We start from the raw sequence: 24,633 nt of genomic DNA, 5'->3' as shown, positions 1-24,633 counted from the left end.
GGATCTTCAGGGTACGGATCCCCCGTGAAAAACGAGGGACTACTGTATATATGTATAAATATAAATACTAAAGTAAACTACTAATTATTACTTGTATTAATATTCCTTCTTCACAGTTTTTCATTTATTGCCGGGGGGGGGGGGGGGGGTTGCTAGTAATGGAACCCACATGATAAACGAGAGACTACTAGGTAGTGCTTTAGCACAGAATGGAGCCAGTCGAGAACAATACTGTGTGCTGTGAAGTCCACAAATGACTTGTGATTTTTTCATAATTCATTTTAAACAGTACACATAATCTTAAAACTAATGTTAGCACTAACCAATACCAGTTATTTAAATGGCTTGTTTGTATTTAAAATATTTTTTTTAAAGCATATTTATATTAAATAAACATAAAAAACACAGTTCAGACATGGTTTACTATATTTTAGTTAAACATTGAGTTTAAAACATTGAGTTTAAATGATTACATTCTGTTATATATTTACATTTTACAGAATGAAAAATTGAAGTACTGTGACTGTAGACTGAGTAATAAATGGCTTTATGTCTCATACAATAATATTTGAGCAGGGACGAGACTATCTGCTTTTAGCATGTATTTAAACACCCACATCAACATTACTGTAAGGCTTTAGATTCAATAATAATCAGATAAAAATCTGAGTAATTTAGACGTTGCAGCAAAAAGCATTACTGAAAACATGAACTCAAAGCTGACGATAGAAACAACAAATATCTGATCTCATAAATCCTGCATACATGTTAGAAATCTGCATCCCTTCATGGCTCAGGAAACACTGCAGTCATCCAGGTGCTTCTGTACGTATTTCACAAAATCTGGCAGCAAAGCATGCTGTGCATTACAAAACGTGCCACTCCGGGCTGTAATGTTTGACGGCTTGTTCGGATGGGGAGAAACCTGCTGTGTCTATGTTGAAGGAAGTGTTGATTGCATGACATAAGGCAGCAGTTTCCCTGATGGTTCTGATAACACAAAGGTGATCGACATCAGTATCTACTAATGCCACACTCAGTATTAAGAAAAGTAAAGACACTCCATGATAATGGGACGAGACCTGCATGGAGTAAATCTTAAAAGTAACCTTCTTTGTCATTTTTGTGCCTGCTTGCTGAGCAGAAATTTGTTTTAATTGACATCCTTACTGGCAGAACTGTCACCTGTTTTGTCAAGTCAAGCTATTTCCAATCACTAAATGTCTGCTGTCATTACAGTAGGAGTGGCTGCAGGCAATGTTCTTGTGTCAGTGGAAAAATTATTTTTATTTTAAACCCAATTAAGACAGAAATAAATAGTTGCAAGATGTGACAGAATGCCTCAAGTGGACCTTCATATAGAAGCTGTCTTGCTGCAGATACTTCTTGTTTGATTCAGTCAGGGTCAGACTGCACACGTACATCATATTTTAAACAGTTCATGGTCAGGTTTTCAGGGTGTAAAATAGTTTTCCGTGTTTCTGTGGTTTAGCCTTAAGAAACCTAAAAAAAAAATCAGTGCACATTAATTAAACCAGGCAGGAATGTTGCCATTAGATTTACCATTTCCACAGTACAACCTTAGCCATTCTCTGCAAACTAGTCTTGCAAAGATATTCTGGTCATTAACATATACATATATTTTTTTTTTTTACCTACAGAGGAATAGCGCAAACTATTGATGTTAGGCAGGAACATTCTTTCTGATTAAAAAAATACTTTTCAGGAAATGAAAAAGTCCTATTTTATAAGTGTAGCTGGTCTGGGAAGCTCAGTCCTCACCTCCTTCTACAGGTGTGCAGTGGAGAGCACCCTGTGCTCCACCGTCAACGTGTGGCATGGAGGCTGCACAGCTGCAGAAAGAAAAGCTTTGCAGAGAGTGGTGAAGGCTGCACAGAAGTCTGTTGGAGTCAGCCTCACCACCATCACAGACATCTACACCTCTAGATGCAGGAAGAGAGCCACCTGCATCATGAAGGACCCCACTCACCCAGCACACACACTTTTTTCCCTGCTCCCCTCAGGAAGGAGGTTGAGGAGCATTAAGTGTAGAATCACTAGACTGAGGAACAGCTTGTACCCTGAGGCTGTTAGACTCATGAATATCTAATCAGAATATTCACTGTGAAAAATCAGATCACGTTGCTGCTGATCTGTTTCATGTTGCTGCTGATCTGTTTCATGTTGCTGCTGATCTGTTTCATGTTGCTGCTGATTTGTTTCATGTTGCTGCTGATCTGTTTCATGTTGCTGTGTTCATTCATACTCATCTGCTCACAGACTCATGTTCGTGCTGCTGTTCAGCGTATTGTTTTTATGCTATTAGTGCTGAGCGTATTTTTAGTTAACGTTTTTCTTAGTCCACATCTTAGATCTTATTACTGTTTTTATTTTACATTTTATTGTTTGATGTAACTGGGACCCTGTGTGCACAATTTCGTTCCACCACATGTACCACGTGCGAATGACAAATAAAGAAACTCTGACTCTGACTCAAATGTTAAAAATAACAGCTCTAGATGAAATATATGAACAGATTTGGTTCACTATTTGGCAAGAAACTGGTCAGTTTTGTCTCTGTCACCCTAAATTAATGCATAATAAGCAGTTATTGACTTATAAATTGTTTATAGGGGAATTAAAAATTTATATATAAACTATTTATTAGCCATCTATAAGAGGAGCCTTATTGTAAAGTGACACCCAAATATGTAAGATGCACAACCTATAACCAACTGTAGATTGTGGAAAAACTGTCTGAAAAGCAGAAACTAAAATGCACCATGAAAGATGGAGGGTTTGATCGGCAGATTTGAAACTACTGTTCAGTCGCAGTATTGCTGATCATGTCCAAAATAACATTCAATCTTCAAAAAAAAAAAAAAAGGAAAAAAAGACATAAATATGATTGTTTTTGTGTTGTACTGATTGTATTATCATCTGTGTCATAGAAACACTGAGCTGCACAGGTTGTGCGCTGACAACAAGAAAAGGATAACGTCAGGAATTTAATTTGAATTGGATCGTATACCTGGATTATTGAGAATGGACTCTGTTAATTTGAATTAGTCAAAAAAAAAACGGTCATCAATTGGAATAAATCATGTGGACCAATCAGAAGTGCACACATTCTGACAGTTCATGGAGCTCTGCTTTACTTCAGCTCACTGAGATGCAAGTCGTGTTTGAGACACAGAGAGGACGAGCTGGATCCCCGGGGTGCTGCTTAAATATTCTTGTTAATCTATTTTAAAGATAGACATCTCTTTGACATCTAAATCTAGGTTCAGACGTCTTTGAAAGCTTCACTTTAAAACCTTATTAAGCCCAGACAGGTATGGGCTTTTAGGATGTTTAGAAATCTTTTAAACAAGAACAACAAGAAAAAAAAAAAGCTCTGGGTTTTATTAGTCGAGATGAATTTGGGTTTTTAAAACGTAATGTTTCAGGTAATGTGGTAATTTTCCATCTTTAAAATCTGCTTGAGACATTTAAAGGGAATCAAACAGAAAAAAAAACATTAAACCAACAAGACGCCTTTTAACAACCTCATACATCTTTTTGTCTTTTCTATCTAAAGCAGGTCAATTTGGACTCCAATCTAATAAAGGCAGCTGCATTAACTGGATTTCTTTAGCCAGCAGCTTGGCAGATAGAGCAGGCTCTCACCTTCCCTGGGGGGCCACTGTCCCCCTGCTCTCCCTTTAATCCATGCTGTCCTTGAGGTCCAGCAATGCCCTGAAGACCAAATCACATAATGTTAGTAAGGAGGAGGGTTTAATGGAAAAACAACAGGATGCACACCAAAGGTGCACATGACCAAAACAAACAAACAAAAACAATCTGACACATGCACATGCAGTACCTGCTTTCCTGGTAATCCAGGAATTCCTTCTTTCCCTGGGACTCCGTCTCTTCCAGGAACTCCAGGTTTACCAGACTCACCCTGAGGAGCAGAGCGTCCCACACTGAATGTCACTTGTTTGTAATTTTTAGAAAAATGTCTGCAGTCATCTCCTCACTCTCGTCTTCCCTTCTTCTGTTTATTGTGTGATCGTTTATGAAGCATTCACACTATTGTAATCCATTTTTCTTCCATACGTTTTTCAGCATCTTTCTTGTTCCATAATATGTGTACTACTTCAACAATCATATTTCAGAACATTAAGATTGTTCATGACAATCATGCTATGAATTTTGGTATTGGTGCAACCTTAGCTTTTTGAAATATTTAGCCTTTTCTGCTACTTTTTTTTTCCTCACAGGAAATGAATGGACTTCATTTTACATCCTTCAAATCTTTAGATATGTTTACAACTTTTTATTGCTCCTCTCACATTTTGTTCTGGTTCAGCTACTTTCAGCTTCCTTGTGCAATGGTTTTTTTTTTTTTTACCTTTTTCAGGGTCTTTCAGCAAATTTCAGCAATTTTGTGCTGCTTTAAGATTTTTTTTGGCTATTGTTGTGCTTCTTCTAACTTCTTTTGCTAATTTCAGCTTGTTGTGCTCCTTTCAGTTAACTTCTGCAAGTTTCAGCATTTCCTGCTATTTCAGCTACTATTTAACTGTTTTATGCTTATTTTAGCACTTTCAGCTAATTCCAAATATTTTACACTCATTTCAATTTTTTTCAGCGTATTTCAGCAAAAATGTGCTCTCTCCATTTCTTTTCAGTAATATAAGCTTCTCTCTGCATTATTAGTTACTTTCAGCAAGTTTTTTTGGTTGTTGCTAATTTCAGCTTTTTTTCCATTAATTTCCACTTTTTTGTGCTAATTTTTGCATCTTTCAGCTTAACTGGGCAAAACTGTGCTCTCTCCATTTCCTTCTGGTAAATTAAGCTTTTTCTACCTTTTCTGCTAACTTTTAAGTATTTATTAGCTGATTTGGGCTGTTTGCAGACAAGTTCATGTTTTTTGTGGTAATTTCTGTGACTTCCAGCCTAATTAACATATTTCTATTAATTTCAGCATGTTATGTTCCTTTCAGCTTATTCATGCTAGTTTCAGCTTTTTTTTTTTTTTTGCTATTTCAGCTACTATTTAGCTGTTTTGTGCTAATTTTAGCTTTTTCAGCTAATTCCACATTTTTAGCCATTTCAGCTTGTTCCACTTCCTTCTGGTAGCTTAAGTTTCTTTCTGCCTTTTCAGCTACTTTTCAGCTATTTTTTTTTGCTAACTTCAGCTATTTTAGCTAACTTCCTAATTTTTGTGATCATTTCAGCTTATTTAAACCTACGATAATTCGACAAATATGTGTACTTTCTGATTTATTCTGCTAACCTGGGCTTGTTCTTGTACTTCAGCTATGTTTTAGCAATTTTTTTAGCTAATTTCAGCTGTTTTTCAGCAAGTTCTTCAGCAGTAAGCATTCACACTGCATTTTTGCAGGAAATGCAATTTCTCTAGTTCTATTTACATCAGCATCCAGCAGCACAGTATATCAGAGCAAATACAAGATAAGAATTGTAGAAATGGAGATTGCATTGATTACTCTTAGTGAAACATAAACACGTTCCTGCTCACGCTAACTCAAACACAGAATGTTGCTGTTATTTATCACTTAAAGCTGGTTACATATGTTTTGGCCTTTTTGTTTAATTTTTACACACAACTGAAATGTCTCAGGGACAAAACATTTTTTTTTCCTCTTTTTTGTTTTCTTACAGTGCAGCAAAAGTAGCCCCCAGAAAAAAAATTATACTCACCACCTGCCCTGAGAGCCCTGGGGGGCCCTGCGGACCCTGCCGGGAGAAATAGAAACAACATTGTAAGGCAACATGTTTTATTACACACCAAGAGGATTTTTTTGAATGTCACAAAAGAACAAGAATGAGGCCGTCAATGACAAGAAGCTGTGATTTATGGAAACACATACTACAGCTCCTGGAGGACCTGGTGGTCCTGGTAGACCTGTGCTTCCCTGAGCACCAGGAGGACCCTGCAGAGAGGTGAAGTAAATTAAATTACTGCATCTTTTATAGCTCTAATGTTTGGACCATTGTATGATGGGGTACAGAGACAACTAAATAAAAAAAATAAAAATTTGGTTTTCTTACCTGGACACCAACTCCTGGTTCTCCTTGATTACCCTGTCACAAACAGAAAGTTGCTTACAGTTTTGTTAGCGTGCAACGAGACACACAATGATGAAAAGTGCAATGATCTCACCTTCAAACCCTGAGGACCTGGCTGTCCAGTAGGACCCAGAGGGCCCTGATTAAAGAAACAATGAAAAAGCATCCCATTTAAATGTAACATTTAACAACTGTTATTAGGAACGTCCTTGTTATTCCACGCTTGTCTTACTTACAGTTGGCCCCCTTATGCCATTCTCTCCTGGGTTTCCCTGTGTGCAAAATTTTACACAATGTTTAAAAATGGGTTTTAGCTGCAACTACACAGATGCCACATGTTAGAGGAACATTTTAGAAAACTGCACTGACTTTCTTGCTGAAACTTAAAAGAAAATAAAACTCATCTGTTAATCACAGAACAGGAATTGATTTTACTGAGTGTGTTGTTTTAAGGAAAAAAATATTTTGAGAATTTTAAAATGGTTTAGTGAGCATTAAACTTGCACACTTCAGGTTAAAGCATAATTTGTAAAAAAACAACAAAAACTTGATTTACACCTAAACATAATCTAAAAACTTTGTTTTCCCCTCACCTTGACCTTGACAAATCATTGCAGTGGTATTAACTATATTCTTGTGATTACAGTGTTTTTATTGCTTGCGAACTACATTAATTATTTTTTCTCAAAGACATCCAGATAATGGTTACCTTCAGTTAAAAAAAAAAAACTATTAAAATAGTTAAACCCACAATCTGAACTGGATGCATCAAAGTGGCAGGAAAAAAAAAAAAAACAAAAAAAAACAATCAATGATGTCTATAAAATCATTCAGCTCATGTCTGTCAATGTCATTTTCTCTTAACTTTCAGAAACAAAGTCAGGAACATTTTCTAAAAATGTGCATTTATCCCTTTATATGACATATTTAGGCACAAATTTTTTAAAGCGATAGTTCAAACCTTTTGAAGTGGGGTTCTGTAGAAGAGTTAGGAACAATATACAAATAACCTGTTGCTCTCTGAATAACCTCATTGGAGAGAAACAGACTAACTTTGACTGAACTGATGAGATTACTGTTAGAGTAGGGACAAAACCAAAATGGATTGCTGTCATCTTAAAATAAATCTAGCCCCTAAAATTTTGTTATTGCAAATGTAATTTGATCACTAGTTTTTACCTTGTCGGCTGTGACATTAGTCACAGAGCAGAGAGTATGTAGAAAAAAGGCTAAAGTCTTCCTCCAGGCTAAGCTAATGACTAGTCAAATAAGGGCCAGTTGTAGTTTGTTTAACAATCTTATAAAACAACAACAATGGCATAAAGATGTGAAAGAACACTACGTTATAGACAATAAGTTTAAACTGATGAACTAATAGCTTCATCAAATAATTAGCATTAAGTGAAAATGTTGAATATTAGCTGATTTAGCATTCTTTCACATCTGTGTAACTTTTTTAAAAAGTTGCTTTATATGTCTGAAAAATGGCTCTCATTTGGCTATCCATTAACCTCGCCTGGACAAAAATTACTGCCATTTTATTTATACTTTGAACACTTTGACTGATGTGTATAAGATACTAGCTACTGATACCGTAATTTTTGCTGTATAAATCGCAGTTTTTTTTTTTTTGTTGCATAAATTAGCATGCCTGCGACTTGGACAGTGAAGCAACGTATTTATGTTCCCCCCCCCCCCCCCCCAAATTTATAACGCCATTTTTGGCTGAGATCTGACAATTTCATTCATTCTGACATGGAAAATATTGAACACTACCATTTTCAGGCACTAGAGGGCCCTCAACTAATATGGCAAGCCAAGTGTCTCATTAATGTGTAAAATTGGCTATTAATGAGACACTCGGCTTGCCATACCAAGTCATTTTCGTCTCGCGCCGGAACTCCTGGAGCAAATGTCAAATCAGCTGCATTTCGTTGCGCCGCCCAGGAGAAATGCAGCTGATTTGACCATTAAAGTGAATTTATTAAGTAAATGGACTATACTTATATAGCACCTTTCTATCTTATCGAGATAGTCAAAGCGCTTTACACTACAATCTGTGTCCTCATTTACCCATTCATACAGCACTCTAATAGATCTATACAAAGCTAATTGAGCAAATCATTCTAAAGAGAAGAATCAGTGCTTTTATCACATTCATACACTGATGATTAAGGAAAAGTTCAACTGAGACACACCTTTGCTATAATTTCAAGCAAACAAATAATTGTTTTTAAGTGTTAATCTTGTTAAATTCTTGTTAAAGTCCTCCCGTGCACGCTCCCGCGACCACCATTTTTGGCACAACACCAGTTCACATTTCCGGGTGGTCAGCAGTGACGCGTAACAAACACGACGCGTCAGTGGTCATGCATAATAGATGCGACTTATACGGCAAAGTGACGTGTTTATGTTTTTTTTTCCCACTTTATTAGACATATTTTGACTGATGAGACTTATACAACGGTATGACGTGTACGGCAGCAAGTACGATAACTTTTTGATAAAACATTGCTTCAAAAATGACCACACTACCCTTTTAAATATGTTTACCCTATCCAATGGATCCCACTTGAAAAGATTTGAACCATTTCTTTAAGGTAAATTTGAGCACGTAAAATATAGTATGTACTATATTTTTGTGCTAAGTAACGGACCACACTGAATTCCTAACACATACATTTATACACAGACAGTTTTACAAGGAGACGTTAATATTCAAGACAAACGTAAACAATTTAACAACAGTCAGTAATGCACAAGCTCCGAAACACCAGCACTGTGTAGAGAAGAAGCACAGGGACAGCAGGCACAGCTGCATGCACAATAAGCAAACTCAACAGTAAATATGTTTCCCCCACCCATTCCCTCCACCTGCACACCATCAGACAGACACACACAAACACAGATACTCATTGAGACACACACTAACACTGGATTCAGATGAGGGCTCCACCTCAGGATGTTATCTGACTCCCTTTCATCTTTTCTAACATTATTTATTTATTTATTTATTTTAATTTCAGGTTTAAATTTCAACTTTTGACTTTGACACATTTGCTTTGGGGGCATTTTCAAGGTCTGACTCTTATCCCAGCTGCCAGATTATGTTCCCCAATGCAAATAAATTAGGATTAAAGCAGTAAAATGTGTCTACATGTTACATCACAGAGTGTGCATCCTGATGATAGGTTCTCCATTTCTTCCACATTTCAAGATGCTTGATGCCTAAGCTACAGCCCACAGGCGTCTCAATGACTTGTGTCCACGCCCACTTGTATCTTGCACAACCCGGACGTGTTCTTCAGACCCTCTTTCCTGCAGAGTTAAAGCACGCCAGCCAGCAGCAGAAAACCTACCGGTCTGCCTAGAACTCCGGGGAACCCAGGCAAGCCCTAGAGAGGATGAAAGTCCAAAGAAAGAAGACGACAGGAGGGTGGTGAGACAGAGAGGTGGAGAAAAGCATTGAAATAGGGGTGAACACAGATATGAACAGAGATAAGACAGACATGGGGAGAAAGACAGTTAGAGAGTGGGGTGTTAGCTGCACAGCTGCAACAGGATCAATAAAGCCTCAGCACAAGGAAGGGGAAAAAAGAGAGCTCTGTTTGCTTTTTGCTCGCAGCCAACCCAGTATTTTAAGTCTGCCAATCAAACCTAAAAGCAGACTGGGTTATGGGTTACTCACTGGTTGGCCTGGAGGACCAGCAGGCCCTGCTGGGCCCTGCTCCAACATGCCGGGAGGGAAAATAAAAATAATGAGGAATATTGAACTTCTTCTTACATTTACCTACAGCAACACCGCCAATCAGGACTTGGACAACTTCCCGACAGTGTTTTTAATTAGGGATGCACGATATTGGATTTTTGGCTGATATCCGATATGCCGATATGTTAAATCTTATTTTGCCGATAACCGATACCAATACCGATATTTTTTCACTTAGCCCTACTTACAGAGACTACATAGCTTTCAATGCTGTGGAATTAAAATAAGACATTATTCTGCATGGTCTTTGTCAATTTGGCCTGCTACCAAATGCAGATGCCAAAAAGGGGACTGAAAATGATTATATATATATATATATATATTTTTTTTTTAAATAGTACCTTTTATATCGGTGAGTTATTTTGATGGAATGGCCAATGTCCTACTTTGTATATTTAACTTTATCGCTAATATTGGTCGATAACATGCCGATAATATTGTGCATCCCTATTTTTAATGATAAATCCATCTTTAGGGATAAGATGAAACTTCAGTGTCTAAAGATGGACCTTGCAATTTTTATTTGTAACTTATTGCTAAAAGTGTCATTATTACTTTACTGATCAAACATTATTGCAAATACTGCATCAATGGGAATCAATTAAAAATTAACTTTAGACAAACATGAGTAGTTTTACCACATTTGGTTGCTTTCATAGAAAAAAAGACTGCTTACCAATCTGCTGAAACAAATGTTCACACCATATTTAAACAATGTCCATATTATATCATGCGCTTAATGAAAATGTGAAACTGAAGAACTGGTGATACAAATGTCAGTTTGTAGAACATCACATGTTGCCCTTCACTCACTGGTTTTCCATCCTGACCAGGTTTTCCCGGTTGTCCTGGTTCACCCTGGAATTTTAAATGATAAATTACTACATTTTACAATTGTTATAATACCAAAAAACATGAAAATTACTAGTATTGTTTTCTATACCAATTAAAATATTAAACATTCATTCAACGTTTATTTAGACAGGTTAATCCCAATGAGCCTCGAGGACTCATTTTCAAGAGAGACGTAAACATAACAACCTGAAACATAGCTTTCCATTTGACTAAATGTACATATAAGAAGCCTAAATAGGCTTAAAAATTTAGTACATAAAACAATGTTTTATTTTTTTCTACACTTTGTCAGTTACTTAGATTAAAACATACATGTGCAATAATTTTTTTTGATTATTTATAATTTTATATTGATATCCTATATTAAATGTGCTTTAAAATAGCTGTTAGACATTTTAGCTTTGTGGAAACTAACATTTTAAACCCTATCGCTTACAATTTGTTTTAGTTTAACCCATAAAGGGTTAAACAGGGTGTGTACTGGCATTCAAATAACATAAGATCTCATAAAAAATATACCATGTTTTCTCCATTCCTTTTAGTCAAAAATGTTTTCATCTTGATTTCATCTCTAAGCTGCATCAGACTTTTGATGAATCTTGGAATTTTACAGACCGAGAGATCATCCCTGCAGATTGCCAGATAATATAAGCTTTATCTTTTGCTGAGGTATAATCTATCACTGCTTTAAATCAGACATTCTGTTCCAAAACAGAAACGTATGCTGTATAAACATTCTCTTTTTAAATTATTTAATGATGCAGTTGATAAAAGGAGTCCTTTTTTATTTTGTCTGAAAAGAGAATTTTTTTAAACAATAAATGTTGCTTTTAAAGGTTTATGTTGTTAATGACGTGTGTCAACTGCAGTTAAGTCCAACTTCATTTATCTCTCTGTATCCTACTACTTTAAATAAGTTTCTTTTTTTGTAAAAACTATTAAAAAATAATAATAATAATTTACATTTGTAAACAAAAAACCACAATTTTCAAATGCCATCTCTTTATAAAAAAATAAAATCTGTCAATGGTGAGAAATAATGTGTACAACTGCAATAATTTCTATGCCAGGTTGTTGAAGAGACTGTTAATGTATAGATCAATTCATTGGCAAACAGAAAATAGCTTGTTTTTTGCTTTAGCTTAATCAAAGACATTTTGTGACTCCAATTTCAATATATACATTGATGAAAGTGTGTTAGTTTAAACAAACCATCCATAAGTCTTTGCACTGTTCAGAAAAACAATTTATACCCAGGTCTGAAGTCAGTGGGAAAATACCATAAAGTGTGGTGCATTTTACACTCCCTGCTTTCCTTGACAGTGGACCCCAAATACTTTAAGTCCTGCACCTTTGTGACCTCTGCTCCTTGTAGCCTCACTGTTCCACCAGCCTCCCTCTCATCCACACACATGTACTCAGTCTTACTACGAATGACTTTCATTCTTCTTCTTTCAAGTGCATACCTCCTTCTCTCTGAGTTCACTTCCACCTGTTCCCTGTTCTCGCCACAGATCACAATGTCATCTGCAAACATCATAGTCCACGGGGATTCCTGCCTGACCTCATCTGTTAGTCGGCCCATCACCAGAGCAAACAAGAAGGGGCTCAGAGCTGATCCTTGATGCACTCCCACCTCCACCTTGAAGCTATCAGGACTTGAAGCTAGCATTTTATTGTTGGATGTAACTGGGACCTTGTGTACATAATTTCGCTCCACCACATGTACCACATGAGGTGCGAATGACAATAAAGAAACTCTGACTCTGACTCTGACTATCTGTCACTCCTACAGAACATCTCATCACTGTCCTGCTGTCCTCATGCATGTTCTGCAAATGACACCCTAAACATATAATATTCGGTCCATGTAGCAAAGAGGGATGCCAGACTGGCTTTATACATTATTTATATACTGTCTGAGTAAGAACTAGCTTTTTAGTAGATAGATATAACTTAAAAAAGATAATCAATCACATTCCCAAAAAAGGCAGTGTTCTTTAAGCTTTTTGCAACAGTCAAGTCTAAAGGAGTTTGGCTCCTTTCCAAGGAAACACAAAAGATTACATTCTGAGACCTTTTCAACATAAAAAAATAGGTCTCCCCCATTTCCTGTCCCTTCACAAAAGATTGGTCCACTCATCAAACCCTTATGAACAGAGTATCTCTCTGGAAATATCAAGTGCAGCCGAGCTTCAGTAAATAGGTACTTTTCAAAGGTTAACTTAAAACACAGTCACTTTTCTTTAATCTACCTCTGAGTATAACTAAACACATTCATCATTTTTTCCCCTTTTATTTCTCTGCATAGCCTTCCTGTAATCTAATCTGAGCTGAGAGCTATCTCACCAATGAGCCGCTACGTCCTTTTTCTCCAACCTCTCCTCGGTCTCCTTTTTCACCACGAGGTCCCACAAAACCCTGCAAAAAATACATCAGCAAAAATGGTCATAACATATATCAGGTATTATGTAATTGTAAATGTTAAATAAATCTTACCCGGTCTCCTTTGGGTCCTGATGGTCCAGTAAGACCAGGCTCACCGTTCTCGCCTGGGGGGCCTCTGAGCCCAGGTGTACCAAGCAGAACTGATTCCCCAGGAGCTCCCTACAAGATATATTAAACCCTTACCATACACTATACCATCTATAGTTACTCTTTACCATACCCCACTGGTGATATCACATAAACCATCAGATTGTACCTTTTCTCCCTGAGGCCCAGCTGGTCCTGCTAGTCCAACTAGACCCTGATGAACAGAGTAAATTCTCAGTTGACAGTAAAAACTGTAAAAACTACACATAACTAGCATAACTACTTACAGCATTGCCTTTATCTCCTTTGTCTCCTCGCTCTCCCTAAAACACACAAACATCATATCGCAAGTCATGTTTCGTTATCGAGCATCCGTATTTTAGCACACCAGCTCTCCTCTTTACCTTTTCTCCTGGTCTTCCAGTCTCCCCGAGTTCCCCTGCTCTTCCAGGAACACCAGGTATTCCAGGTTTGCCAGGCTCTCCTGCGGGCCCCGGGGGTCCCTCTGGTCCTCGCTCTCCAATGGCTCTTCCTGGGAGCCCAGTTGGTCCCGTCTGTCCTCTCTCCCCTTGTTCCCCTTTGATTCCCCTCTCTCCTGGAAAACCTCGAGCACCCTGATGCAAAACAGGACAAAAAAGGTGCGTCATTTTGATTTGCTATGATCTGACATGATGTCTTCATTCTACAGTATGTTATCTTTACTCTTGGGGCAGATTTGCTGTCTGGGTCAGTTTAGCATGAGGTCACAATTCAGATTTATCTCCGGCATGATCATCCAGCTCTTCATCTACCAACAGGCACAGCCAACTTGTTTTAGTGAGGATCAAATCAGTCGACAAACAGAGGTGTTGATAAAAATGGAATAACAACACAGTTTATATCCTGTTACTACACTGCAGGTCAAATAACCACAAACCTGATCACCTGTTCAGGTATTTAAGATGAGCTAGACTTCACACTTGTACTCAAATAAATTTACACGTTTAAGTCTGTTATGGTCCAGAGTTGGAGGGTGCACTTAAGTGAAGGAGTCATTAAACTCAAATGTAAAGTCAAACCAAAAATAGAACTGTTTGCACTTAACCACCTGATGCCACTTTACAACCCAAACGTGGAGTTGTCATCGTCTTATAATTGGAAGGTGAGTGTTTTGATCCAGACTGAGTCCTTGAGAAAAACACTGAACCCACAATGCCCCAGATAAATTAATGAGAGTGCAATGGCAGAGGAAGAGCTCTGCACAAAGAGAGCAAATTTAAAATAAATATGGCTGCATGAACGCTTACGACAGAGAGCAAGGTAAATAAGTAACACAATGTGAAGCACTTTGTAAAACCTTTGGTGAGATTCAGAAGTAGATTAGATCAGTGGATTTGTAAATTTTTTTTCAAAGGTCAGTTTTTAGACATCAGGGTTGCTGATGTTTGATTTAAAAAGCTGATTTAAACTTTGTTTTGGCCCATAAATACACTATTGGCAAATGCATTCATTTTCAACATTATAATTTCATTTTCTAAAATGAAAAATATTAAAACGCAAAGATAGAATAGCCAGTGGTTATGGGGTGTGGGATAGTAAAAGGAAAAGCATAGAGCTCAGGACAAACGCATTAGAAACATTTAGTCTCCAATTAATATCAAACTGTCCTTTTACACAGTAGCTGAGATATTTGTGAACATCAAGTTTGTAAAATTTACAATTGATGATGATCATGAAAGCAATGACTTTGGTTATTTCCTAAAGTGTTAAAACACATGTATGGTAATTAGTAAAGAATAAGAGTGTAAAGTTAAGTTACATTAGAGTTAAAATGTAAAGTTATAATATTTTGGTAAACTTTCTTTTAGGTCTCCCAGTGTGGTGCAAAAAAAAAAAACCTGCTCTAAATATCAAGACCAACAACACTGCTCAGGCGTGGACAATGCAGATTTGAAAAATGGCAACAAAAATAAAATCATATCTTCTAAGAAGGCACATAAATAAAAAGTGTTATCCTCCTTGCAACATCAAACACAAAAGTGAGGACATGCTTGTTTTTGAACAGTAAAATCAGCCCAATTCTGAGTGAATTTTGCAGTGAAAAGCTTTTTTTTGGTGAAAATGCAACATAAATGCTGAGAGCTGAGGTTTGCTGAAGAAGCTAAAACTGATTTGTTAAAGTGAAGACAAGTAGCACAGAGGTTAATGTTAGTAAAACAGAGACTTAGATTAGAAAAACACAAGCTAAGCGCTAAAAGCAACAGAAAACTTAAAACAGCAGAATGGTAGCTTAAAGCTAAAAGCAGCAAAGCAATAAATAAAAGCTAACACTAGAAGAAAAGTAATTAAAATGTAAAAGTTGCATAAGAAGTCAAGACAAGTGAATTTTAAAGAGAACAATGTTTTGCAAGGAACTGAAGAGTTGTACTGTAGACACATTTCTGCAAGGAATTTAACTTCAAACAAAGAAAGGTTAAAAAAGTTACTAAAACTAAAGGTCATTGCAGAGGATTCTTGGTAACACTGAACATCTTGATATATGAAAGCACAAAGTGTGTGGACGTAGTTTGATTGCAAAATACATACATAAGAACTATAAACAGGGAATCAATAATGTGAATGCTGAGTCAGCATTGTTGCATAATTGTTTTTAAAGCTTTCCAACACAAAATTTACACAGCAGTATGAGTTAGTATTTTTCAGTCACATCTCTAAGGTAGAAATGTAATCATCTGCTGAGATGATCACAACCTACAGATTTATATTTACACCATATGAAAAGATGAAAAACTTAGCTAAATGCACCGCTGGCTTCGAGGAATATTTAAAGCTCACGTACATCTGCACCGGATGGTCCCCTCGCTCCAGCTTCACCCCGCTCTCCCTTTTCACCCCTCTCTGCCTTTTGCACTGAGGGAGACGACATGGTGTCCTTCTCGTCCACCACCTCCTTCAAATCAGACACCTGTACAGCGGACAAAAATCCCAACAGGGCGAGTTTCACACCTTTCAGCAGCAGCAGATCATCGTGCAACACTTCTGACCTCATATAAAAACTGGCCAAGACAAACCAATAAACCAACATCGATGCAAGAAACAATAACGAAAAGCTGTAATTAATACATTGACATGTGCAAGAACAACATAAAATGCACCGTTTCAAGATTGTTTTTACTGATAAGAACATTACTAACACATTTATTCAAAGAAATCTAAAAATAAATGCATGTATCTAAGGGTTATAAACTAATAAACAGGTTTAGCATAGTTTTCCAATTTTAGCTTTGTAATTTTCTCATTCTTAAATCCAAAAATATATTTTAATGGTACAAATAAACTGGAAACAAAACACACACCTGAATCCCGAAGCTGGCCAGAGCTTTTTGCACATCCTTTCCAGAGAACCAGAAACACATTAGTACAAAAAGATTTGACAAATAAAAGAAAAATGGACAAAGCAAGGATTGTATTGCATGAATTGTGCTTGTATCGTACCACTGCGGTTCCAGGTTTACCCGGAGCCCCATCCTCTCCTGGGTCTCCCTACAAATAATGAAATATCAAAGGTGTCAGCACGAAACCTGAGAAACCTTTCTGTCACACTTTCATCGGGTTCGGTTCAAGTTTCACTCACAGTTTCACCTTTAGGACCAGGTAGACCTCTCTCCCCCTGAAACAAGAAAGAAGATCAAAAAACAGGTTGAGCTTTAGCGATTGAAAGCAAATGGTAAATGGACTGTACTTTTAAAGCTCATTTCTATCTTATCAAGATACTCAAAGCACTTTACAACACAATCTGTGCCCTCATTTATCCATTCATACTGCACTTTACTAGATCTATACAAGGATTAATCAGTGCTTTATCACATTCATACACCGATGGGACACACACTGGAGGCAATGAGGGGTTCAATGTCTTGCCCAGGGACACTTCAACATAGAATCAAACCCCCAACTCTTGCATTGGAGGACAACTGCTCTAACCACTCAGCCGCAGCCTCCCCATGGTAAAAACAGCGACTACTTACTCGAGCTCCTCCTGCTCCTGGGATCCCAGGAACCCCCTGAAGGACAAAAAATAACAAAGGCAAAACATATCAGGATGCTCTGAGAGGGATGCAGCAGTCCGTAGGGGCACACATCACCACTGCAATTCTCAGAAAACAATCAAAACCTGTTTGATTTGCTTTAATAGTTAAATCAGTCTGAAAAGATTTGCTTGACCAACCCCAGAAGGAGACCAAATCACATAATAAACATTTTTATGTTTGTATAACAGCGATGCTGCATAGCTCACAAACATGATCAACCCTGTTTGAGAAATTGACAGAATGGCAAGACCAGATGTCTTCGATCAAAACGTTAGATTGCAGATGTTCCACTCACGGGTGTTCCTGGAGGCCCCTGTGGCCCTGGGACTGGAGCAGCTTCGACTCCCTTTACGTACACAACCTGAGAGAAAGCAGGTGATTTAAGTAAAGCAACAATTTATCACTCTTATTACTGTTCGGTTGTCTTCTAAAGTCACACCTGTCCAGGAGGACCAATGCTGCCAGGCAATCCAGGAGGTCCCGGGGGACCAGAGGGGCCCGCAGGCCCGGCAGGCCCGTGGTCACCTTTCTGCCCATCACGGCCCTGAAAAATCACATGGTTACACAACCAAGAGTCACTCCACACCACTTTCTTTCTTTTTCCGCTATAGCGGAGGCTGAACTATAAAATCAAAGCAGGTGGCTGCTGCCACCCCTCCACTGATGTTCAAGGGATAATTAATGTGAATTTGCACATGAAAACAGCACTCTGACATTTGGTGCTCCTCTGGATCTCTCTCTGAAGTGGCTCCCCCTTAAAGGCTAAGCTTGATTATTAAAGGCCGGTGGATCTATAGAGCTGATTCTAAGAAGCCAATTGATTCAGCCGAGAGTGTGACTGTGGTGTCAGTGTCAAAGCAAACTGCTCCCCATAAGAAAAGTGACAAGCTGATGTGTAACGCAATCAAGGAAGACACGGTGAAAACGGGAAGGAGAGTAAAAAGAAAGGATGCTGAGTGGAAACAAACATTCAACAAAACACACAAGAGAGATAATTATATGAAGGAGGGTTAACAAAACTGACATCTCTTCCAGCTGCTCCAGCTTCTCCTTTGTCACCCTGCAGATGAGAAACAACACTCAGTTTTCTGTAGAACGAGCACCAACGTCAAAATGAGTATGCACATATAAATGATTGTTTTAGGAGAGCCTACAAGCTGCACGTTGTTTCGAAGGGATGTGAATGTGGCATATGAAACGTTTTTGCATTATATGATAAAAATTGCCTGATATTAGTGTCGCAAAAACAAAATTGTCATTGTAAAACCCTGGATGACCAAGGGACTGTTTAAACCTTGCAAGAAGAAAAATAAGTTGTATAGAGATTTTATTAGATTTCCAACTAAAGAGATGAAATACAAGGTATATAAAAAATAAATTGACAACATTAATAAGACAAGCTAAGAAAGATTACTTTTGGATCATAAACTTACAGTAACTGGAAATCTCATAAAACACATAAAACAAAAACTATGCAAAAATATTTAACTTCTAAATAAAGTTAAAAAACAGTTTTAGAATTATCAACACTCCAGACATTATATTATTCATGTGTTCTTCCATATCTGAGTTATTGTATAGAGGTATGGGGCAACAAATATAAAACCAACACTAAACCTTTGTCTGTGACACCAAAGGAAGTTATGAGAATTTTATATAAAGTGAACGCCAGAGAACACACAAATAAATTGTTTATTCAATCAAATATCTTGAAACTAAGGGATCTGGTTAATTTAAAAATGCTATTACCAGTAGTTATGTTTAAAGCTAGAAAGAGATTATTTCCAATTAATTTACAAAAGTTATTTTTCTTAAGCTCATGTGATAGAAATAACAAGGAAGTATGATTTCAAAAGTAAAATCGTGCGTACTACTTTAAAACAAACGTACATTTTGGTGCATGGAGTTCAATTCAAAACACTTTATAAGAAAAGAATGACTGACTTTTATACACTTTTGAGTTGTTAATGGGAAGAGTGATGTGTTTGCAACTTGTATTGTTGGTTTAATGTATACGGCCACGAACATTTTGTAATTACTGAGAAAGGGGGCGGGTCTATACAAGATTTTCTTCTTCCTGCTCCCTCTCCTCTCATGTATAGTCAGTGTTGTCAGAGAATGTGTTTGTAAACTATTGATCAATTATTTGATCAATTTGTTGAATTGAGTGAATAAATTGAATGATTGAAATTAAACACATTGCAGAGGCGTGGCAAAGTAAAAAGGAAATTTTGGATAACATAATATTTAAATAAGTTTATAATCTACAGCGTGCACTCTCAGGACATTATTACCTGCAGTGTTCCCTCAGTGAGGACTGAACTAGACAAAAGGGCCTTCTCCTACTCCGCTCCTGATTCCTGGAATATCTTACAAAAAGATTTGAAGCTCTCGACCTTGACCTCTCTAAGTGTCTTTAAACATCTAAGTTCCTGACAAGAACCAATGCAGACATGTTCCCGCGTTTAGTTTTCTACACTGCATTATTATCTAGCTGTTTTTTCACTACTTTTTCCTTTTGATTGTCCATTTGGTTGCCATTTTATTTTAATTTGTAAATAATAATAATTATAATAATTTAAATTTGTATGCCTCTTTTATCACTGTCTATTGTTGTCGTTGTTATCCACTGTTGTCATCACTCTTTGTTAACAAAATCAGGTCTCTCTTGTAAATGAGTTCCCGAGGCTCAATGGGATTAACGTGTATAAATAAAGGTTGAATGAATGAATGAATAAGTGACTGATTTTGGGGGGTAGGCAAAAATATATTTACATTTTCACTGAAAACTCAGTTGGGTTTAACAGTGATTCTCCACCTGGTTCAGAATAATTTATTCTGATAGTGTCAGATATAAAACGTATAAAAGAGCCACAGACCTTTCTGCCATCTTCACCGGGCACTCCATCCTCTCCCTGTGAGTCAAAACAAAACAGATTAGGAGCAGAATGATGGCTGGTCCTCTGCAGCAGCACTCTGTTCCACTGCTTCAGTGTCTCACTTAAGACAGCTATTATGCAGCAGACTTTGTAATAAATGTCTGAACAGCTTTTGACTGCTCACAGGAAAAGAATCGGTACATCAAGGCCATTACTGGTGAGAGATTAACAGACAGGCAGGCAGAACTCACAATATTTTTACGCCAAATGAGCAGAAAATGAAACCAAACATTATACGTTTGACTAAATCATGTGGAGAGTTACCATCTTGCCAGGAGAACCCGGTTTGCCATCTTCACCTGCTTTTCCCTAAAACATAAAGATTTATTTATAGGAACAACAAATGGGAAAACTTTATTTAAAAAAAAATACTGGTATGTGTAATGATGTGTACTTACAGGTATTCCTGGATTTCCTGGAGGACCAATGGGTCCCTGGGAACCCTGCTCGCCTCTTAATCCTGGTAATCCCTAATACAACAAAGTGCAAAGTGGATTTTGTCACTTGAGCAGAAGATTTTATCGTAAAAATAGCAAATATGTGTCCAAGCCATAAATGACTGTTTAATTTTAATGTACAGTGTCTTTTCTGTTAAACACAAATTAGATTATTGTGCTAAATTGTAAACGTGAAGCTGTTCAGGCCCTCTAGAAACATTGTTATTACCACATTATTATTGTCAATATTGCATAAAAGTCTCCGGTGAAAACAGATTGGCCTTGAGACATCTTCCTCTACAGTTGTCTTATGCAACAAGCCACAGGAGTGCAGAGTAAATATGAAATATGAACGTCTTCACAGTGCCCTCTGCAGTATATGAGCCTAAGTGCACAGATTTGGAAAAAGCTCACACTGAAGTCTTGTGTAACTAAGATAAGGCTTTCTTTTTTTTCCCAGGATTTAGGGAAATCAGACTATACAAAGCAAAGTGCCATTAAAAAAAAATCTTTAAGCTCACATCTCTCCCAGAGTCGCCCTGTTTTCCTGGATCACCCTGCAACAGAATAAATACAGTATAATGTAACCATACAGGTACATGCACCACAGTGGGGTTTATAGTTGTATCAAAGAAGCCAAAAACGGGGGTACCCTTAGTCCCGGTGGTCCTGAAGAGCCTGGTTTACCATCCAGACCAGGACGCCCATCCAAGCCAGATGCTCCTCTGTCTCCCTTTTCACAAAGAGACCAAAAACTATAATGAATATATCAGATAATGTATCATATTGTTTTAAAATTCCTGCAATTCTCTTTGTATTAGAAAAAGCTATCTACAAAAATGTTTGATGGTAATTAATCATAACCTTCCTTCAGAGCCCCACTTTAAAAAAGTTTGAACTGTTGCTCTATAGCAGGGGTGCCCACACTTTTTCAGCATGCGAGCTCCTGTTAAAACGACCAAGTCAACGTGATCTACCTACTATAACGCTCTGTTTACATGAGAACAACTTCTGGAAATGTTAGTGCTTTCTCAATGTTTATTGGGGGTAATAAACAAAAAATGAGCAGGTTTACACGAAAATGCTGTAGTTTACGTGTCAGCCGGGTTGCCAGATAAGAAATTATGTACTGTTGCTTTAAAATGATAGTATTTTGGCCTAAACTGTCATATGTGCTGTGTAAAGATATTCTAAAATGAGATGTGCACTGTGTTTGTTGAACATGTGCACAGAAAAGGAGAGGGTAAATAAGGCATTTAAAATTTATCTGGCAACCCTGATGCGGGGCTCAGCTGCATTCATTGTGCATGCAGTGTCTGCATGACAGTTACGTCCAAACTGGTGATTATGGTAACCTCTCTTTGGAACCTAAATTTTATTAGTTGTGCTCCTACATGCTGAAAAAGTGTGAGTAGCGCAAAAACACTCAGCTCTCTGCCGTTTATTATAAGTGTTATTAATGCAGAAAATCTTTGGACTGCAGCCACCTGTAGTGTGCATGTGTGACTTCACACTTTCGGTGCTTCTCACACCTCTGCAGGGGTTACCTCTACTCTGAGACCTGGATTCAGCAACCTTCGGTTTCAGAGAGAAGGTGGGCTGTTGTCGTGTGAGTGAACAGCCGAACCACAGCAGAAAGGCTGCTGTTTCACGTCGTGTGAACTGGGCTCAGACTGTCTGCCCTGTATGTCAATCAAGTGACAAATTATAGGCTGGCGTCTGTTTTTTTTTTTAATGCAATGAGATCTACCCATAATACTTTTGTGATTGAGCAGTAGATCGCGATCATTGTACTGGGCCCCATTGCTCTATAGGATTAAATGTCCTATATTGTAGTTCAACAGAGAAAACAAGCAACAGGAATGAATCTTTTATTTTGTCTTTACTCATTGTGAAGGGCAGCACACATACAGGAAGGTTCTTCCTCAGGAAACGCCTGAGGCGGTGGGTTATGATTAGTTTGAAGCAGCGCAGCACTGACCAGTCGCACTAAATGATTTCAAACCTTCTCTCCAGGTGCTCCTCTTTCTCCTGCATCGCCCTGGAAATTTTAGAAGAAAAATAAAAAATAGTTTTACAGTTAGTGAACAATATCTACTGCAGTTAACACTAAAGTAGGGAGTGAGCTCACTTTAGTGCCGGCGGGCCCCCGTGGTCCCTCTGAACCCTTTACAGACAGTAGACGAAGAACAAGAAGTCAGTCTGGATGACCAGTCAAGAACAGTAAATGTACACAGAAAAGAGTTGTGTTCGCAGTAGAGAGGAGCATCAGTTCTCATTAAGGTGTTAGAAAATAGCCAGGACGAGGTCGACTCACTCGCAGGCCTGGAGCTCCGTGAGTTCCTGCTTCGCCTTTCTGACCTTTGCTGCCGTGCTCTCCTGGGTCGCCTGCATCGCCCTGGAGATCACAGTGATGTAACTTTGTTTAATCTGTGCAACCTGCTTTTAAACCGCAACTACAACACATTTTATTTCATTTTAGTTTTGTTTTAACCGTAGCATTTGTATTGTGGAGTGACAGATAGTAGGAGAGCACGTACCTTCTCACCTCTCTCGCCTCTCAGCAGAGCCTGGGCGTCAGCCTGCAAGCACACACATATGGAAGTTCACATAGTAGCTCTGCCTTATCTGGTCCATCGGAGTTAAACTGTAAACAGTTCACTCTGTGCAGGAACATAAAGTGTTTTGAACTTATTTTTATCTTCAATTTTAAGGGATAATTTTACCAGTTTTCCTGGTGGTCCCGGAGGCCCTTGAGGTCCCTGGCAGGAGAAAGTAAAGTGTTTGAATCTGCTGAACGCAGATATAAAGAAACATGAGATGTTCGTATAATTAAAGAAGACAGCATACGAGCTCTCCTTTCTCTCCTCTCGGTCCAGCAGGTCCAGGACTGCCCTGCAATCAAACACAGATCAATAAAGGTGCCGAGCGGCCGACCTTCCTCACGGTTTCCTCTCACCCGGCCTTGGCAGAGGAACACGAGAGCGTATTGAAAATCTGTCTGTGCGATGAAACATAAATGAGACTCTCACATTTCGTCCGTGCTCTCCTGGGTCTCCCACGTCTCCTTTCTCTCCTGGTCGTCCGGGCTGACCAGCCAGTCCCTGAGTGGGCGGTCAATTATAATGTCGGTCAACTATACTTGATGCAACTTGACAGCTTCAAAGTTTTAATGTGAAAGCTGAAAAAGGGAGAGAGAGGGAAAATAAGAGGTGTCTTACCCGAAGCCCTCTTTCTCCAGGCTTCCCTGATAGTCCTTGTTCTCCCTGATGAAAAAATTGAAAAACAAGAAACAAGCTTACACAGATGATCAGATACACAACCTTAATGTCACGGCAAAACTCTTTAGCTATAAAAACATTAATAAAAATTATAGTGCCTAATTTTCCTGACAAATACTAAAACAAAATTGTACAATTTCCTGCGGGATCAATAAAGTTCCATCTTATCTTAAAATATGCCAAACAGAAAAAGCAGTAAAAGAAAGAAATGTATACTCACAGGCGTGCCATCGTCACCTTTGTCCCCCTTGTCTCCCTATAAAACAGGTTTCATTCAGAAATGTCAACATAACTACATCAGAAGAAATAGTTATTAGAAATGCCATTTGTGGGGAAAAAAATAAATAATTTTTCATAAAATATCATCTCTTGAAAAAATTAACGTATTTTCCGGTGTATAAGTTGCATTTTTTTGCATAGATTTGTCAGTCCTGCGACTTATACGTCAAAGCTACTTATATTATATGTGTTTTTTTTTCTCCATATTCATAACACAATTTTTACTGACGCTTTAAATTTCGAAGAACTGCAACAGCAAGTTCTCCTGTGCACGCTCGCTTCACTCAGCTGGTGCAGGCAGAGGAACGCTGGAGAGCTAGCGGCTCTGGCCACGATGGATGGATGGATGGATGGATGGATGGATGGATGGATGGATGGATGGATGGATGGATG

At 38.0% G+C, this 24,633-nt stretch overlaps 1 protein-coding gene across 1 annotated transcript in view; it reads right to left on the bottom strand.

Moving 5' to 3' along the window:
* col7a1 (collagen, type VII, alpha 1) overlaps window positions 1-24,633 on the bottom strand; it is a 109,874-nt gene that overhangs the window by 50,998 nt on the left and 34,243 nt on the right. The window contains exons 51-86 of the mRNA XM_037679872.1: window positions 24,182-24,217; window positions 23,902-23,946; window positions 23,713-23,784; window positions 23,531-23,575; window positions 23,407-23,442; window positions 23,221-23,262; window positions 22,998-23,078; window positions 22,812-22,847; window positions 22,686-22,721; window positions 21,333-21,413; window positions 21,202-21,237; window positions 20,642-20,713; window positions 20,508-20,552; window positions 20,184-20,219; window positions 18,329-18,364; window positions 17,744-17,848; window positions 17,600-17,665; window positions 17,242-17,277; window positions 16,848-16,883; window positions 16,709-16,756; window positions 16,570-16,605; window positions 16,053-16,178; window positions 13,639-13,848; window positions 13,522-13,557; window positions 13,404-13,448; window positions 13,199-13,306; window positions 13,049-13,120; window positions 10,658-10,702; window positions 9,764-9,799; window positions 6,312-6,347; window positions 6,170-6,214; window positions 6,058-6,090; window positions 5,877-5,939; window positions 5,707-5,742; window positions 3,866-3,946; window positions 3,670-3,738 (exon numbers count right to left, since the gene is read on the bottom strand). Coding sequence (XP_037535800.1) covers window positions 3,670-3,738; window positions 3,866-3,946; window positions 5,707-5,742; window positions 5,877-5,939; window positions 6,058-6,090; window positions 6,170-6,214; window positions 6,312-6,347; window positions 9,764-9,799; window positions 10,658-10,702; window positions 13,049-13,120; window positions 13,199-13,306; window positions 13,404-13,448; window positions 13,522-13,557; window positions 13,639-13,848; window positions 16,053-16,178; window positions 16,570-16,605; window positions 16,709-16,756; window positions 16,848-16,883; window positions 17,242-17,277; window positions 17,600-17,665; window positions 17,744-17,848; window positions 18,329-18,364; window positions 20,184-20,219; window positions 20,508-20,552; window positions 20,642-20,713; window positions 21,202-21,237; window positions 21,333-21,413; window positions 22,686-22,721; window positions 22,812-22,847; window positions 22,998-23,078; window positions 23,221-23,262; window positions 23,407-23,442; window positions 23,531-23,575; window positions 23,713-23,784; window positions 23,902-23,946; window positions 24,182-24,217 — 2,103 coding nt within the window. The remainder of the gene's footprint in view (window positions 1-3,669; window positions 3,739-3,865; window positions 3,947-5,706; window positions 5,743-5,876; window positions 5,940-6,057; window positions 6,091-6,169; window positions 6,215-6,311; window positions 6,348-9,763; window positions 9,800-10,657; window positions 10,703-13,048; window positions 13,121-13,198; window positions 13,307-13,403; window positions 13,449-13,521; window positions 13,558-13,638; window positions 13,849-16,052; window positions 16,179-16,569; window positions 16,606-16,708; window positions 16,757-16,847; window positions 16,884-17,241; window positions 17,278-17,599; window positions 17,666-17,743; window positions 17,849-18,328; window positions 18,365-20,183; window positions 20,220-20,507; window positions 20,553-20,641; window positions 20,714-21,201; window positions 21,238-21,332; window positions 21,414-22,685; window positions 22,722-22,811; window positions 22,848-22,997; window positions 23,079-23,220; window positions 23,263-23,406; window positions 23,443-23,530; window positions 23,576-23,712; window positions 23,785-23,901; window positions 23,947-24,181; window positions 24,218-24,633) is intronic.

The sequence above is a fragment of the Nematolebias whitei genome, chromosome 7, assembly GCF_014905685.2.
Source record: "Nematolebias whitei isolate Nwh7 chromosome 7, NemWhi1, whole genome shotgun sequence".
In the NCBI taxonomy this organism is placed as follows: Eukaryota; Metazoa; Chordata; class Actinopteri; order Cyprinodontiformes; family Rivulidae; genus Nematolebias; species Nematolebias whitei.
Note: the sequence above shows the minus strand (reverse complement) of the source record. Positions and strands in the feature narration are given on the sequence as shown.